At 49.6% G+C, this 12,725-nt stretch overlaps 1 protein-coding gene across 1 annotated transcript in view; it reads right to left on the bottom strand.

Annotated features, from left to right (window-relative positions):
* NKAIN1 (sodium/potassium transporting ATPase interacting 1) overlaps positions 1-4,351 on the bottom strand; it is a 41,435-nt gene extending 37,084 nt beyond the window's left edge. Inside the window, exon 1 of the mRNA XM_081055719.1 lies at positions 3,922-4,351. Within this exon, the coding sequence (XP_080911845.1) occupies positions 3,922-3,975 (54 nt within the window). The 5' untranslated portion in view covers positions 3,976-4,351. The remainder of the gene's footprint in view (positions 1-3,921) is intronic.
* Between the last annotated feature and the right edge of the window lie 8,374 nt (positions 4,352-12,725).

The raw sequence follows: 12,725 nt of genomic DNA, 5'->3' as shown, positions 1-12,725 counted from the left end.
GGCACGGCACTGAAATATTGAAATATTACCATTTTCATTTTCAGATGAGGAAACTGAGGCTTGAAGCAATGAAGAGACCTGTCTGAGATCACACACTGCTTAAATGTGAGCAGCAGAGTGGCACAGGGAGGACAGGGTGGCTCTCTGTTCAGGCAGAAGCATGCTCGCATCGTGGTGCTGTCACTCAGTGATCGCAGGCAAACATCATTACCTCTCTGAGCCTCAATTTCCTCATCTGTGAAAGGGGATAATAACATCTCTCCCATTGGGTGGAATAACAACAAGAAGGATAAAAACGGTACAATAGCTAACGTTTATCGACCATTTCACACGTACCAGGCACTTTGCCAAGCACTTTACATATGTAGGTTCATTTGGTTAAATGAGGTAATGCATATAAAGTGCTTAGCACAGGACTCCAGAAATGAGAGTGATAATGATGGTGATGAAGAAATGGAAGATGACTCCCTAGGGCAAATCTCCTAGGTTCATCTTCTTACGGGAAGAATAGAGTGGCCCGTAAGGTTTCAGGAAGGAGGTGGACCAGGAAAGAAGGGCAGGGTCTGGATAGGCGAGGGAAAGGGCAACACATAAAAAACAGGGAGTGACTAGCATTAATAATGTTAAGATGATACCCCAAAGAGAAGCCAGGAAAGTAAAGGACCCAATACATCCTACAGAACGGAACCAGACCGAGATGCACCCAAACCTCCAGGCCAGCCCAGAACTCCTCCCAGGGTCCCAGTTGGGCAGAACTGGCAGGACCCTAGAGACACAGACCAGTGGTTCTTCCCATTTTACAAATAGAAAAACTGAGAATTGGGGAAATGACTTGCCCAAGTTTACAGGATGTCAGTGCAGAGCTGGGCTTGAATCCAGGCCTCCTGCAGCTCAGCTGCGTGCCCGATACCTGCTGCTTCCCACAAAGGAAGATTGCAGGGGGCACCTGAATATGTTTGGGCCACAAGAAGCATCTCATTGTACATATACATTAAGATCATCACAATAAAAAGTTCTAGTTTATTGAACCTCACTCTGTGCCTGGCACAGTGCTCAGTTCATCATATGCATTTAATCCTTACAACAACCCTAAAAATTGGGAACTGTTTATATTATTTCTATTTAACAGATGACAACACTGTGGCTTGGAAAGGGTAAGCAATTTGCTTAAGATCACACAGCTAGGAAGTGACAGTCAGGACTCAAACCCAGGTCTGTCTTGTCAAACTCTAGAGCCTTTTCCCTATATTGTCCATCTGCACGGGACAACTGCCACCTGCTTCTCCTAATCTCCAGTACACCCTCACCCCCTACTCCCCAACCGCAGAAGAGTGTTTGGAACTGACCTGTTTTCCTGGAATTCTCAAACCCCATTCACAAAAGAAAAATGACACAGTTCCTTTGTCAAGTTTTCGGCTGAGAAACTACCAGCCTTTCTTTCCCTCCTCTGTCCCTTTCCCTTGGATGAGAAAACAGGCTCCCTTCTCTCTGGAATGATGTCAGGCTGGGGAACTCCAGCCTCTGGGAGTACATTATGGAAGCTGCCAGGCAGCTGAGGCTCCTGAAGGTTAGTGACAGCTGAGGGTTACTGACAGTTGGGCCATCAGCTCAGACAGAGCAACAGAACCAAGAGACATATTTCCAAGTCCGTCCTCGGAGCAGCTCCCCCAATTATCTCATGTAACCCTTACAAGCTACCCAAAGCCACCTAGCTGACTCAGAAGCCCAGCCCGGTCTCGTCTAACTCCAGAGCCCCTTGTGCTGGTGAACCCTCTAAGTGGAAAGGTGGGTTTAGCTTACCTGGGGAGAGCTATGGAGACAGGTGAGTGGGAGACAGGGAGACAACCTTCACCACCTTCATGTCTCTTTAGAGTAGGAGGCACCTCCCCAGGAACCCCTGACTTATCAAAGAACAGAGGGTGCTGGTCAGGGGCCTGGCTTCAAAGCCTGGCTCCTAACTGGGGAACTCTGGAACTTTACAGGGTCATTATGAAGATTTAATGAGTTAACCCATGGAAAAGTGCTCATAAGTGTACCCAGCACCTAGTAAATGCTCCCCAAAGCTAACCATTGTTACCATCATCAACAGAGAATGAGCACGGGACAAGCTCTTACTTAACAGTGCTTACCTTTTGGGGTGCGACTGGGCACGGAAGGAAAATTTTATCTTCTGCTTTGTTTGATTATTTATTGATTTCTTCATTTTTACAACATGTATATCGTTTTCCTAATAAAAAGTCTAGTTTAAAATTTAAAAATGAACAAAGAGGAAAAAAATCCTCTGAAGTTTCAGTACTTCTTGGCATTTTAGGTTCCTCAAAGTAGATAAAGAAGGGTGTCTCTACTGTGAGTCAGGAATTGCCAAATAACTGATTCATTCATTTATTTTACAAATATTAATGTAGTGTCAGGCACTGTTCCAGCTGCTGGGGATTTAGCAGGGAACAAAACAGATCATTTCTGCCCTTCTGGAGTTTCCATTCTACCTGAACTTAATTAATCTCCTTTCCAATTCTCAAGGATGAGCAATTTACACATAGGCAGACCAAGGCGGCCTAGCAAAGGAAAGTCACTTGCCTGTGTCCCACAGCTGGGAACAAAGCTATAATCTTCCAGGTCAGGCTGTTTCTACCACTGCCTGAGAGGGCAGGTCTGTAAATGGCAAGTTGGGGGCTGGTGTCCCCAAGAGGTGAGAAGCAAGATGAATGAAGAGGTCTGTATATCCAGGCTCAAAGCTTCATTCTGCAGTACTGTCCACATTTGGGAAGGAGAAGTAATGGATGCAGGCAAGAGCAGAGGCTCAGATCACAGAGGTAGGCGTTAACTCACACTCAGACCTGGGTTTTGCCCATGGACGTCCCCATGCACTTCTATCTAGAGGAGCAGCACAGCTTTAAAATCCGCTAGTTGTGGGGACTCAGTCTATGAGACCCTGGCTTCTCCTTAATTACCTGCCCCAATTCACCTTCCAGAGCCCGGATTGAAGGGCAGAGCCGGTCCCCTTTAGTCCCTAAATTCACTCCACAGGCTTCCCTGAGTTCCAAGAACCCAGGCACAGTCACCACCATCACCGTGTCCCCAGGTACTCGCACCCTCCCCCAGGTCACCCAAGTATCCCCATCCCATCAGTGCCAGCCCAGGCAGAGGGGCTGGTCTGCCTGTCTCCACCCCTGAGGCTCTCTGGTGGAACAGTGGCCACAGCTAAAGCAGGGAGCGCAGTCCAGCACGCGGTTGGTCAGATTGGTCCAGTTACCCGGCAGCTCCTTGTGACCCTCTCCCGAGAGGTGGCTCTCCATTCCCAGGCCTGCCCAGTCAGGTGGGTGAAAGGAGGCAGAAACAGCACAAAGGACTGAACGATTCTTGGATCTAAGATCCCAACACACAGAGATGAGCACAGACCAGAACTGGTCATACATCTAGAGACATACCAAAGAGAAACCCGGAGAGAAACCCACACGGGAGCAGAGACTTTGTGAGAAACACTCACAGGGGCGGAGACCAGAGGCAGAGAGACCTGGAGCAAGGGAGACCCACGCAAACGAGTAATCTAGAGGAAAACACAGCAGGGACCTCAACGGATCCACAAACCCGCCCCGGACACACCCCCGTCCCAGCCAGCCCCGTCCCACAGCGCACCCCCCAAAGACCACTGGCACATTGCGGGCCAGATGCGTGGAGCCCAGGCGCGGGGCGGGGCGGGCCGGGGACTCGCGCACCGGGCGCACGCCGGGATCCGGGAGTGCCGAGCGAGAAGCGCACACAAAGAGACAGCCCGGCCAGCAAGAGCAGGCTCCGCCCGTCCGCTCGGTGACTCCAGACCACCCCCTACCCGGGCACTCGCACCAGACACACACCGAGACACAGCTCCCCACCCGCACGCCTCGAGACCCCGCCCCGGTTGCCTCGGCGCGCGGCGCTCACCAGCTGCAGGCAGCAGAAGGCTACAAGCGTGCAGCGCCCGCTGCACTTGCCCATGGCTCCAGGGGCCGCGCGGGCCGTCCGCCGCTGCGCCCCTCTAGCTCGGCGGCCGCCGCCTCCTCCGTGCCGCGCCGGCTCCGCGTCCTTCCCGCTGGGCGCCCCAGGCGGCGGGGCCGGGCGCCTAGGGCCGGTCCCCGGAGCGCCAGGTCCTCAGGGCTGGGGCGGGCCGCCGGCGCTCTGAGTCCATGGTCCGTGCGCCCGCGCGCTGGCCCTGCCGCGCCGCGCCTCCTTTGTCTGACCGGCCGGCCGCCAGGAGCGCCTCCTGCCCCGGGGCCGCTGGCGGGGAGCACCTCACGGAGCGCAGGCACCGAGCGCGGCGCAGCGCAGAGCAGCACTGCTCAGCTGGGGCAGCCGCCCCGGCGCTCCGCGGCCGCGGCTTCCCGGCCCCACCACGTGGCTCCGCCGCCGTCGCCGCCAACGAAAGAGGGAGGAAAGGGAGGGGAGGGGAGGGGAAGGGAGAGGTGGGGCGGGGCGGCCGCGGGAGCGGCGGGGAGGTGGGAAGGGGTAGGGAAGTGGAGAGTTGGGGGAGAGGCAGGGAGTGAAGTGGGAAGAGTGCAGGCTTGGGGGCTGACAACCCTGGGTCAAACCCGATTTCACTGCTCACTCACTCTCTGTGTGACCTTGGGCAATTCACGCCACCTCTCTGAGCCTCAGTTTTCTTAAAGTAGGAATAATAATGTCTGCTTCAGTGTGCTAGGAAGATGAAATGCATTTATGTGAACAAAGCACTTAGCCCAGTGCCTGGCTTCCTGAAGGTGCTGAACACTCCTCTAGGGCTTCAGGATTTCAACCATCGGCCTCTATTTCCTCATTCCCAGTTCCCAGATCTGCTCCTTATCCCAGACTCGCTCCTGAATGCCTGGTCACATTTTCTTCCTTCCCTCTTTTCTTCTACTGGTATTTATTGAGCCCTGACTGCACACACACCCCTGGGGGCCCTGGCGCCCAGAGATGAGACCTGCAGTGCTCTTCCAGAAACCACTGAGCGTCCCAGTCAGGCTCCCAGGGGCAGGTCTGCCCACGGGGCTATTGCCAGCCCATAACCCAGGCTGCAGTGGAGAGTCAGGAAGGACTTGCCAGCAGAAGGCTGCTTTCTCCAAGAGGCCTCCTCCAAAAGCATTCAACTCTCAAAACATCCCAAATCCATTTAGATCCTCCCTGCCCCTCTCCTAACTTCTTAAGAGTCATGTTGGTGACTAGCACGACTCAGGTGGGAATCCCTGCATCACACTCCAGGCTTCTCTACCCCATCTCACCTGTCATTACAATCTGTGAACTGTACCTTCCAGCGACTATCTATGAAATACCTACTATATGCCAGGCTCTCTGCTGGGGATATGGGGATGTACCAGTCTGCACTCACTGAGAGAACAGTCTAGTGAGGGATTGCCATTAAAAAAACCCAAATAAATACATAATGACAAATTTGGATGAGTGCCTTAAAGGATAATAAAGAGCAAAAGAGAGAATAAGGGGGCATTAATTCAAGTTTGGAGACCAGAAAAGACCTGCTTGAGGACACTGATACTGAGAAAACAATAAGAGGGAAGGAGAAGCAGAGTGGAGAACAGTGTTCTAACAGAAGAAACAGAGCGTTTCTTATTCTTGCCCTTCCTCTCCGCTCTCATTAGTCCTACTGACTCAGAAGGCAGTATGATACAGATTAAGACCGTGGTTTGGACTAAAACAGCCTGGGTTCCAGTCCCAGCACTGCAACTTTTATGCTGCTTACATAGAAACCACTCAGATGCACTATTATCTTCTCCTAGGACTGGCCACATCATTTGTGGGATCCAGTGCAAAATAAAAATGCAAGGCTCCTTGTTAAAAAATTAAGAATGATGACACAGCAGAGCATTAAACCAAGCATAGGGAGGGCCCTGACCAGCCCTGCCTATCTTCTTCCTTGACTATGAAATGGTCTCCTCACTGGTCTCCCTCCCCCACCCATCCTTCAACATGCCACTTGGTACTTGAAAGCACACAGGACACTCGTAGAGTTGAAACTACAGGTGCTGAGGTTTTCAGTTGGAGTAAGCTGAGATAATAGTGGCAAGTTTTCTCAGCCATGCTTGGACTAGTAACAGCTGTGTCCAACCAGGTTTCATGACTAGCCAGGCTTCCAGGAGTCTGAAGTCCTTGAAATAATCCACAAAGCTTCACGTGAGCAGATGTGCCTTTTTCTGAGGAGAAGGGTCCACAGCTTTCATCCGATTCTCCAAAGAGTCCATTTCCCACGAAAGAATAAGGACCAGTCTATAAAGGATCAGCCCAGATGTAACAGTTCTCAACCGGATTTTCTTTGGAGCCTCCTCCAGATAGAGCCTCTGCCAGTGGCCTCTGTGTTGCTAACAATGCTATTCCATGATAAACATAACAGCTATCATTTACGGAGTCTTACTCTAAGCAAGGCACTTGACTGTGACGTGGGGGCGGTGCCCCGCTTTTGGGCTCCCATGTGGCCTGTGCTACCTTTAGTTTAGCTTTTACTGAGATTTACTGTACTTGTCTGATTGTTTCACCTAACAGAGGGTGAGCTCTACAAGGACAGCGACGGTGTCATAAATTATGTCTATACCCCACAGGGCTTGGATCGTGTCAGGAGCCCCCAAACACATGGTAAATGAAGGCTCTTCCCAGCCTTGGGCCCCAGCCTACCTGTGCCCTCTTTACCACCTGTAAGTCCAGGGTTCTAAGGGGGGGCGATCTAATTGTATGAACAGATGGAAACATCTTTGGCAAGAAGTTGGCAGGGGTGGGGTGGTCAGGAGCTGGGGATGACGTCAGTAGGGGCTTGTGGCAGTCAACATGAAGGATGACTAATTCCGCAGCGAGGGAAAGATTGTGGGGAAAATGAAGCAGAAATGAGTAATAAAGGACAGATGATTCAGAACATACCCATGCCTCCTGAGAAGGCAGAATCACGGTCAGCCCTAGAGAGAGGCCCAGTAGGAGCTGCTGAAGTGACGAGACTTGTGCGGTGTTAAGAAGTTCCTCCCTTGCCCTACACCAAGGCTAGTCAGTGCCTGAATCTTCCGCTACAGTTCCTCTGGGTTAAAACACTGAAAACTTCTGAGGAAGTTACCTCCTAAGGTAGCCGAAATGTTAAACCCATTTCTCTTTTTTTCAAGTTAGAGGACTTAACGTGCTCACTAATTATAGTTTCTGGGGTGTTTTCTGACACCAACCCATTCTCCGACACCAGCTGGTTGTCGATTCAATGTTGACACTACCCGGAGTGCAGACCCACAGCTTAGGGGTTCAGTCCCACGACTGTCTCCACTTCAGATGCCAGTGGCAAGTGTTTGGCCACCCCTCCTTCTGACTAATCAGCTATAAATTGAGGGTTCCCACAACCCCCTCCTTAGGTTTGGTAATTTGCTTGTGAACAGCTCAAAGAACTACTTTACTTACCTTTACTGGTCACAAATGAACAGCCAGATGAACAGGTACAGAGGGCAAGATTTGGAAGGATGCTGGGCACTTCTGTCCCTGTACAGATGGGGTGTGTCACCCTCCCAGCATGTTCACCAACCCACAAGCGGCTCTGGAGCTCATTGTTCGAGTTTTTATAGAGCTCAATCTCCAGGCTCTAATCACTTGCTCTTGCTGGTAACCAGCCGAATCTTGAGGCCATCTAGGAGTCCCATCCTAGGTCACCTCATTAGAATACGCTCACAGGTGATCAAAAGGGACTGTCGAATAACAACAGACACTCCTATCACTGAGGACATTCCAAGAGTTTTAGGAGCTCTGGGCCAGGAATGGGGACAAAGACCAAATATATTTCTGTATTATATCACAACCGCTAACACCTGTTAAGCATTCTGTGCCAGGCACTGTTCTGAGTACTTTCCATTCACTCATTAAACCTCACAGCAGCAGTCTGAGGTAGGTATTACCACCACCTCCATTTTCTAAATGAGGAAATGGAGGTTCAGAGAACTTAGATCCTTTGCCCCGGGTCATTCAACAAGAGAGTGGCAGAATCAGATTTTGACCTAGGCAGAACTACTTTCCTTATAACATTCCTCTTCAGCAGATCCTTTTCTGCAAAAGAAATCATACATTTCTAACACTGGAGAGAGTGGAACTACTCTCGTTGTGTGGGGAGAGGTCTGGCAGTCTGCCCTCAGGCGCCCTCACCTGCAGTGAAGGCCTCGAAGTCAGCACTGCAACCCAAGGCCTCTCAGGAACAATGTGGAAAAACCACCGGCCTAGATCATCTTCAAGGTGCCTGTTCTGAAGACGGGATAGACAAAGAGAGGAAAAACCTGAAGGGCAGAGAGGTTGAATGAGTTCTGTCAAGTCATAAAGCACGTTAAGGGCAGGGCAGGGCCTCAAAACCCCCAGGCCAGTCCCATGACGGTGCCAGGCAGAGGTAGGAGCTTTGGAACCAAAGATGAACAGGAGAGGTGCCCCTGAGATTCCTTGGGATAAAGGCCTGGGTCAGTTAGCACACCGGCCCACAGTGTGACGTGGTCCACTGCTGATGTTCTTAAACCCAGCAGCTCACCCATTTGCCCTTGCTCTCTGGCCCCTGACACCATCTGAGTTTGTGACTCTTGGGCCTGTGGGAGAGGCAGAATATATACTTATACACAATACACAGAATGGCACGTCTGTGAGGTAAGAAACTGAATGGTGAAAGAATGATTAACTTTGCTTGGGAATAGGCAGTGATGGAAACCTTCAGAGCAAAGATGATGCCTGAAATACAGGTTGCCAGGCAGAAAAAGAAGTGCACACACAGAAGTATCTAACGACAAGATGCATTTCAGGAACTAGGACCCCTTCTTTTCTTTAACTTCTGCACATACTTTTTCCTTCTTATTGCTTCCTTACTGCCACCACCCTTCTCCAATCAACTTTCTTCAAAATTTCAGTTCCAGAGCAAATTTTAAAAGGAGAAAAATAAAATCTCTGATAACAAGTGACGGAGAAAAAAGGAAGACGACAGAACAGGGTGTATATGAATGGGTAGGTTCTAGGTCAAGAAACCCTGTAAAGAGCTCCGATGGCAGTAAAGCTGGTAGAAAGTTTACTGTTCCTTGTCTGTGACTGTGGGGTCGAGAATCCCTAGGACAGAATCTTTCGACAGCCAAGATAAAGCTCCCTTTCCACTAGTCCTTGGAGGCCACATGGGCTTTCAGTTAGTCTGCCCTCAGGCCAGCTGAGCTGGGGACACTGAGATAGCAAGCAGTCCTCTCCAACTGGCCCAATCCTTCGCTGGGCCGTTATTATGCGATACTGGTTTTGTCCAAGGGCCAGCTGGGGACAGAAAGGCAGATCAGGCCTGGTCCCTCCAACAGGTCCCAAATGCCCTCATACGATTCTCAACACCCCTGCTGGCTCCCCACCCCTTCTCATTTTCCGTTAAGGCCTCAGCCAGGCATCCTCTCACAGGCAAATAATTCATTGAATTGTAAAATTGCCATCTTAGAGTCTGAGGAAAAGAACATCTAAAATCATAGAACAGTGGAGATGGAAAAGATCATGATAGAGGTCTCCTAATTGTGTGGCTCCCAAATGTTAGTGTACAAACCAACCCAGACCAACCCAACTCAAGAAAGATCTCTGGAGGTGGCACCTGATTAGAGGTGTTTTAAAAATACAGTCCTCGGGGATTCTGCTGAGCAGCTAACCCTCTAAATCAATAAAACACAGGCATTCTTGTCAAATGGTCACCCAGCTTCTGCTTGGACACCTCCAGAGGGGAGGAACTCTGGACCAATCGGTGTGCACAGCTGATTCAGGTGCTTTCTTTGGGTGTTGTAAACCTGCTTTCTTATAATCCAAGTTGTCTTGGCTCTGCACTTTTGAGGCCTCCCAGAATAAGAGATTCTTTTTTCCAAGGCAACCTTTTGATGTCTAAAGACAGTGATCTCATCTATCTTCCCTAGTTCCTACAACTGTTCCCCACAACGATCTTCTCAGAGGGTACCCAGAACCCAAAGTGTCCTCATGTGTTGTCCTCTGACCACAACCAAGAAACCTCTGCTGGCTCCCATTCCCTAGACAAAACCCAAAGCTGCCAACCTGGCTTTCCAGACCCCCTGCAATCCGGCTCCAACACTTCCCAAGGCTCCTACTCATCTGTCACTCCCCCAATATGCTGTTACCACCACGTACTGTGTCACTTTTGAATACACTAGATTTGGTGATCTGTGCTGTTGTCCATGTTTTTCCCACTACTTAGACTGTACCCCCCTCGCAACTCCCTTTCTTCTCCCCAATTTCCAACCCTCTTTTAGGACTCACTTCAAGTGAGTCATTTCCTCAGTAAAACTTTCTGTAACTGCTCCTTAGGCACCGCCTCCTAGTTTGTAGGTAGCCCTCTGACGGTACGTATTAGATTGTATTTGAATCATTTATATCTGTTTCTAACACATGTACATGAAAAGACACAAAGTGCAAATAAATGTGGCACATCCTTCTGGAGTGTCAATTCTACTTGGTGCTCAGTGATTTAAAACATTTATTAGTGTAAAACAAGCACAACTATTTTTCTGAAGCAGCACACAAAAATCACATATGTCAATTTCACTGAGAAAAAGGCAGGGAGACTGTTTTCAAGAGACACTAGAGAGACAGAATAGCCAAATGCATGAAGCTTTTTGATTCCAGATTTAAAAAATAGCAGTAAAAAGTATTTTTGATACTAGGGAAATTTTAATTGGATCATTAGATGGCATTGTGGAGTTGCTGTTAATTTTCCTAGGTGTGGTAATGGTATGTGGTTGTAAGAGAGAATGTTCTCAGGAGATAGTGCTGGAGTATTTGGGAATTAAAGAATTATGTCACCAACCTTCTTTCAATAGTCACTGAAAGTTATATATACACGTGTGTGTGTGTGAGACAGAGATAGAGATTATTGAATCGAGGTGGAAAGTATAGATGCGCCTCAATTTCTGATGCAGTCACATCCAAATAAACCCATCGTAAGTTGCAAATCTCATCAGTCAAAACTGCACGTAATACTACACTGTGGAGTATCGGCTGTTCACCCTCCTGCCTGCGTGCATGGCTGAGAGCTGCTACCACCCAGCATGACGGGCACCACACTGTATTATCATTAGCTCAGGAAAATGTCAAAATTCAAAATTTGAAGTCTGCTTTTTACTGAATGCATATTGCTTTTGTATCATTGTAAAGTGTAAAAATGGTTATGTCGGGAATGTCTGTATACAGACAGTTTTTACATTTGAAAATTTTCAAAATAAAAAGTTGAGGGGAAATCATCCATTTTACAGATTCATGGTAAAATTTTAAAGGTATTAGTTTCAGGAGTCCTGCCTTTTGCCCTAGTTCATCCCCCTCTGCCACTAAGGACACTGATGGGGAAGTTCGAGAAGCCCTGATTTTTGTCTCTCCCCACCGTTCTGCCCTGTGAGCCCCTAGATACGATGACCCAATCATTTCTGTATTCTCAGAGCCCAGCACAGGGCCTGCCACAAAGGGGTGTTGATTAAACGCACCCTAAATGAGCAAACCACTATCTTCATATGCATGTGACCTTGGGAAAACTCTCCTCTCAGTTTCCCCTTCTGTAAAAAGAGGTGGACTAGCTGAGCTAACGTCCTTTGCAGCCCCAGCGCCTCTGGACACTATACTTGGGGCTTTGAAGGCAGGTCAGTGGTCTTTTCTCTGCACAAAGCCCCACAGTCCCACCAGGCAGAGAAGACCACGTGGGTCAGCCTCTGCTCTCTGGCTAAGCTCCTAAGTTTTAGCTCGGCCAGGGGCTTTGGGAGAAGTGTTCTGAAGCTAGCTCACACAGAGCATGTGTTAGAGCAGTTAGAGAGCCAAGGGGTGGCAAGGGAAGCCAACATGGCTGTCACGCAGGGGACCCTGTTCGCTGAGCCATTTGTCGTGCGGGGCGGCCTGCAGGGTCTCTGCTCCCGCTCCCCACATAAGAACACAGGACATGGTGAGGCCAAAAAGGAACACCCACAGAGCCATAAGTAGGGGAGTCATATCACTATATTCTCGCTGGCGGCAGGGCTGGAGACACAGGAAGCAGGATCTACATAATCTGCAACCCGCCGACCTAACAGCAGTCCGCGCTTGCCAGCCACCATCTTCTTGCTAGCCCCCATTCCCTTTTCCTGCTAGCGTAGCCACAACAGTTATATTAGTGGCCAATGGCTCACGGGTTACAGCTGACGGCCAACTAGCCACAGCTGATGGCCATCTGATCACAGTTGATGGCCATTTACTACCTGAGCCAGCACCTTTCTACGTGAGGCCGAGAGCCTGGAAACTGCTTTTTGGGGCTTTGTCCCCACAATGGCTTTATACTGCCCTCCTGGCTAAGGTCATGGCCATGGCTGACATGTTTCCTCAATCTTGACTACACATCGCAATCACTTAAGGAAGCTTTAAAAAAATACTGACTTTCACCCCAGATATTCTAATTTAATTGGTTTGGGGTATGAGCTAAGTCTCTGGAGTTTTTAAGGCTCCCAAGGTGATTCAATGAGCATTCTAAGGCTAAAAGTCACTAAGGTTGCGGAAGCAAGTGAGAAAAAGAAGTTAAAGCCTAAAAGAAAGGAGAGTTTGGGATAACTCAGGGCTTGATGCAAAGAGGGTGGGCGTTCCCCCACTCCCCAGCGCTTTTTTGGAGAAGGATCATTATGGGTCTGGGGTACAAAGACAATTGACCAGAGGGCAGGCTCAGAACTCAGACTTGGCTTCATTAGGCCCCACAGGAAGCCTGCCCTCTCCCTCTGTACTGGGACACAGCGCTG

The sequence above is a fragment of the Rhinolophus hipposideros genome (assembly GCF_964194185.1).
Source record: "Rhinolophus hipposideros genome assembly, chromosome: 8".
Classification (NCBI taxonomy): domain Eukaryota; kingdom Metazoa; phylum Chordata; class Mammalia; order Chiroptera; family Rhinolophidae; genus Rhinolophus; species Rhinolophus hipposideros.
Note: the sequence above shows the minus strand (reverse complement) of the source record. Positions and strands in the feature narration are given on the sequence as shown.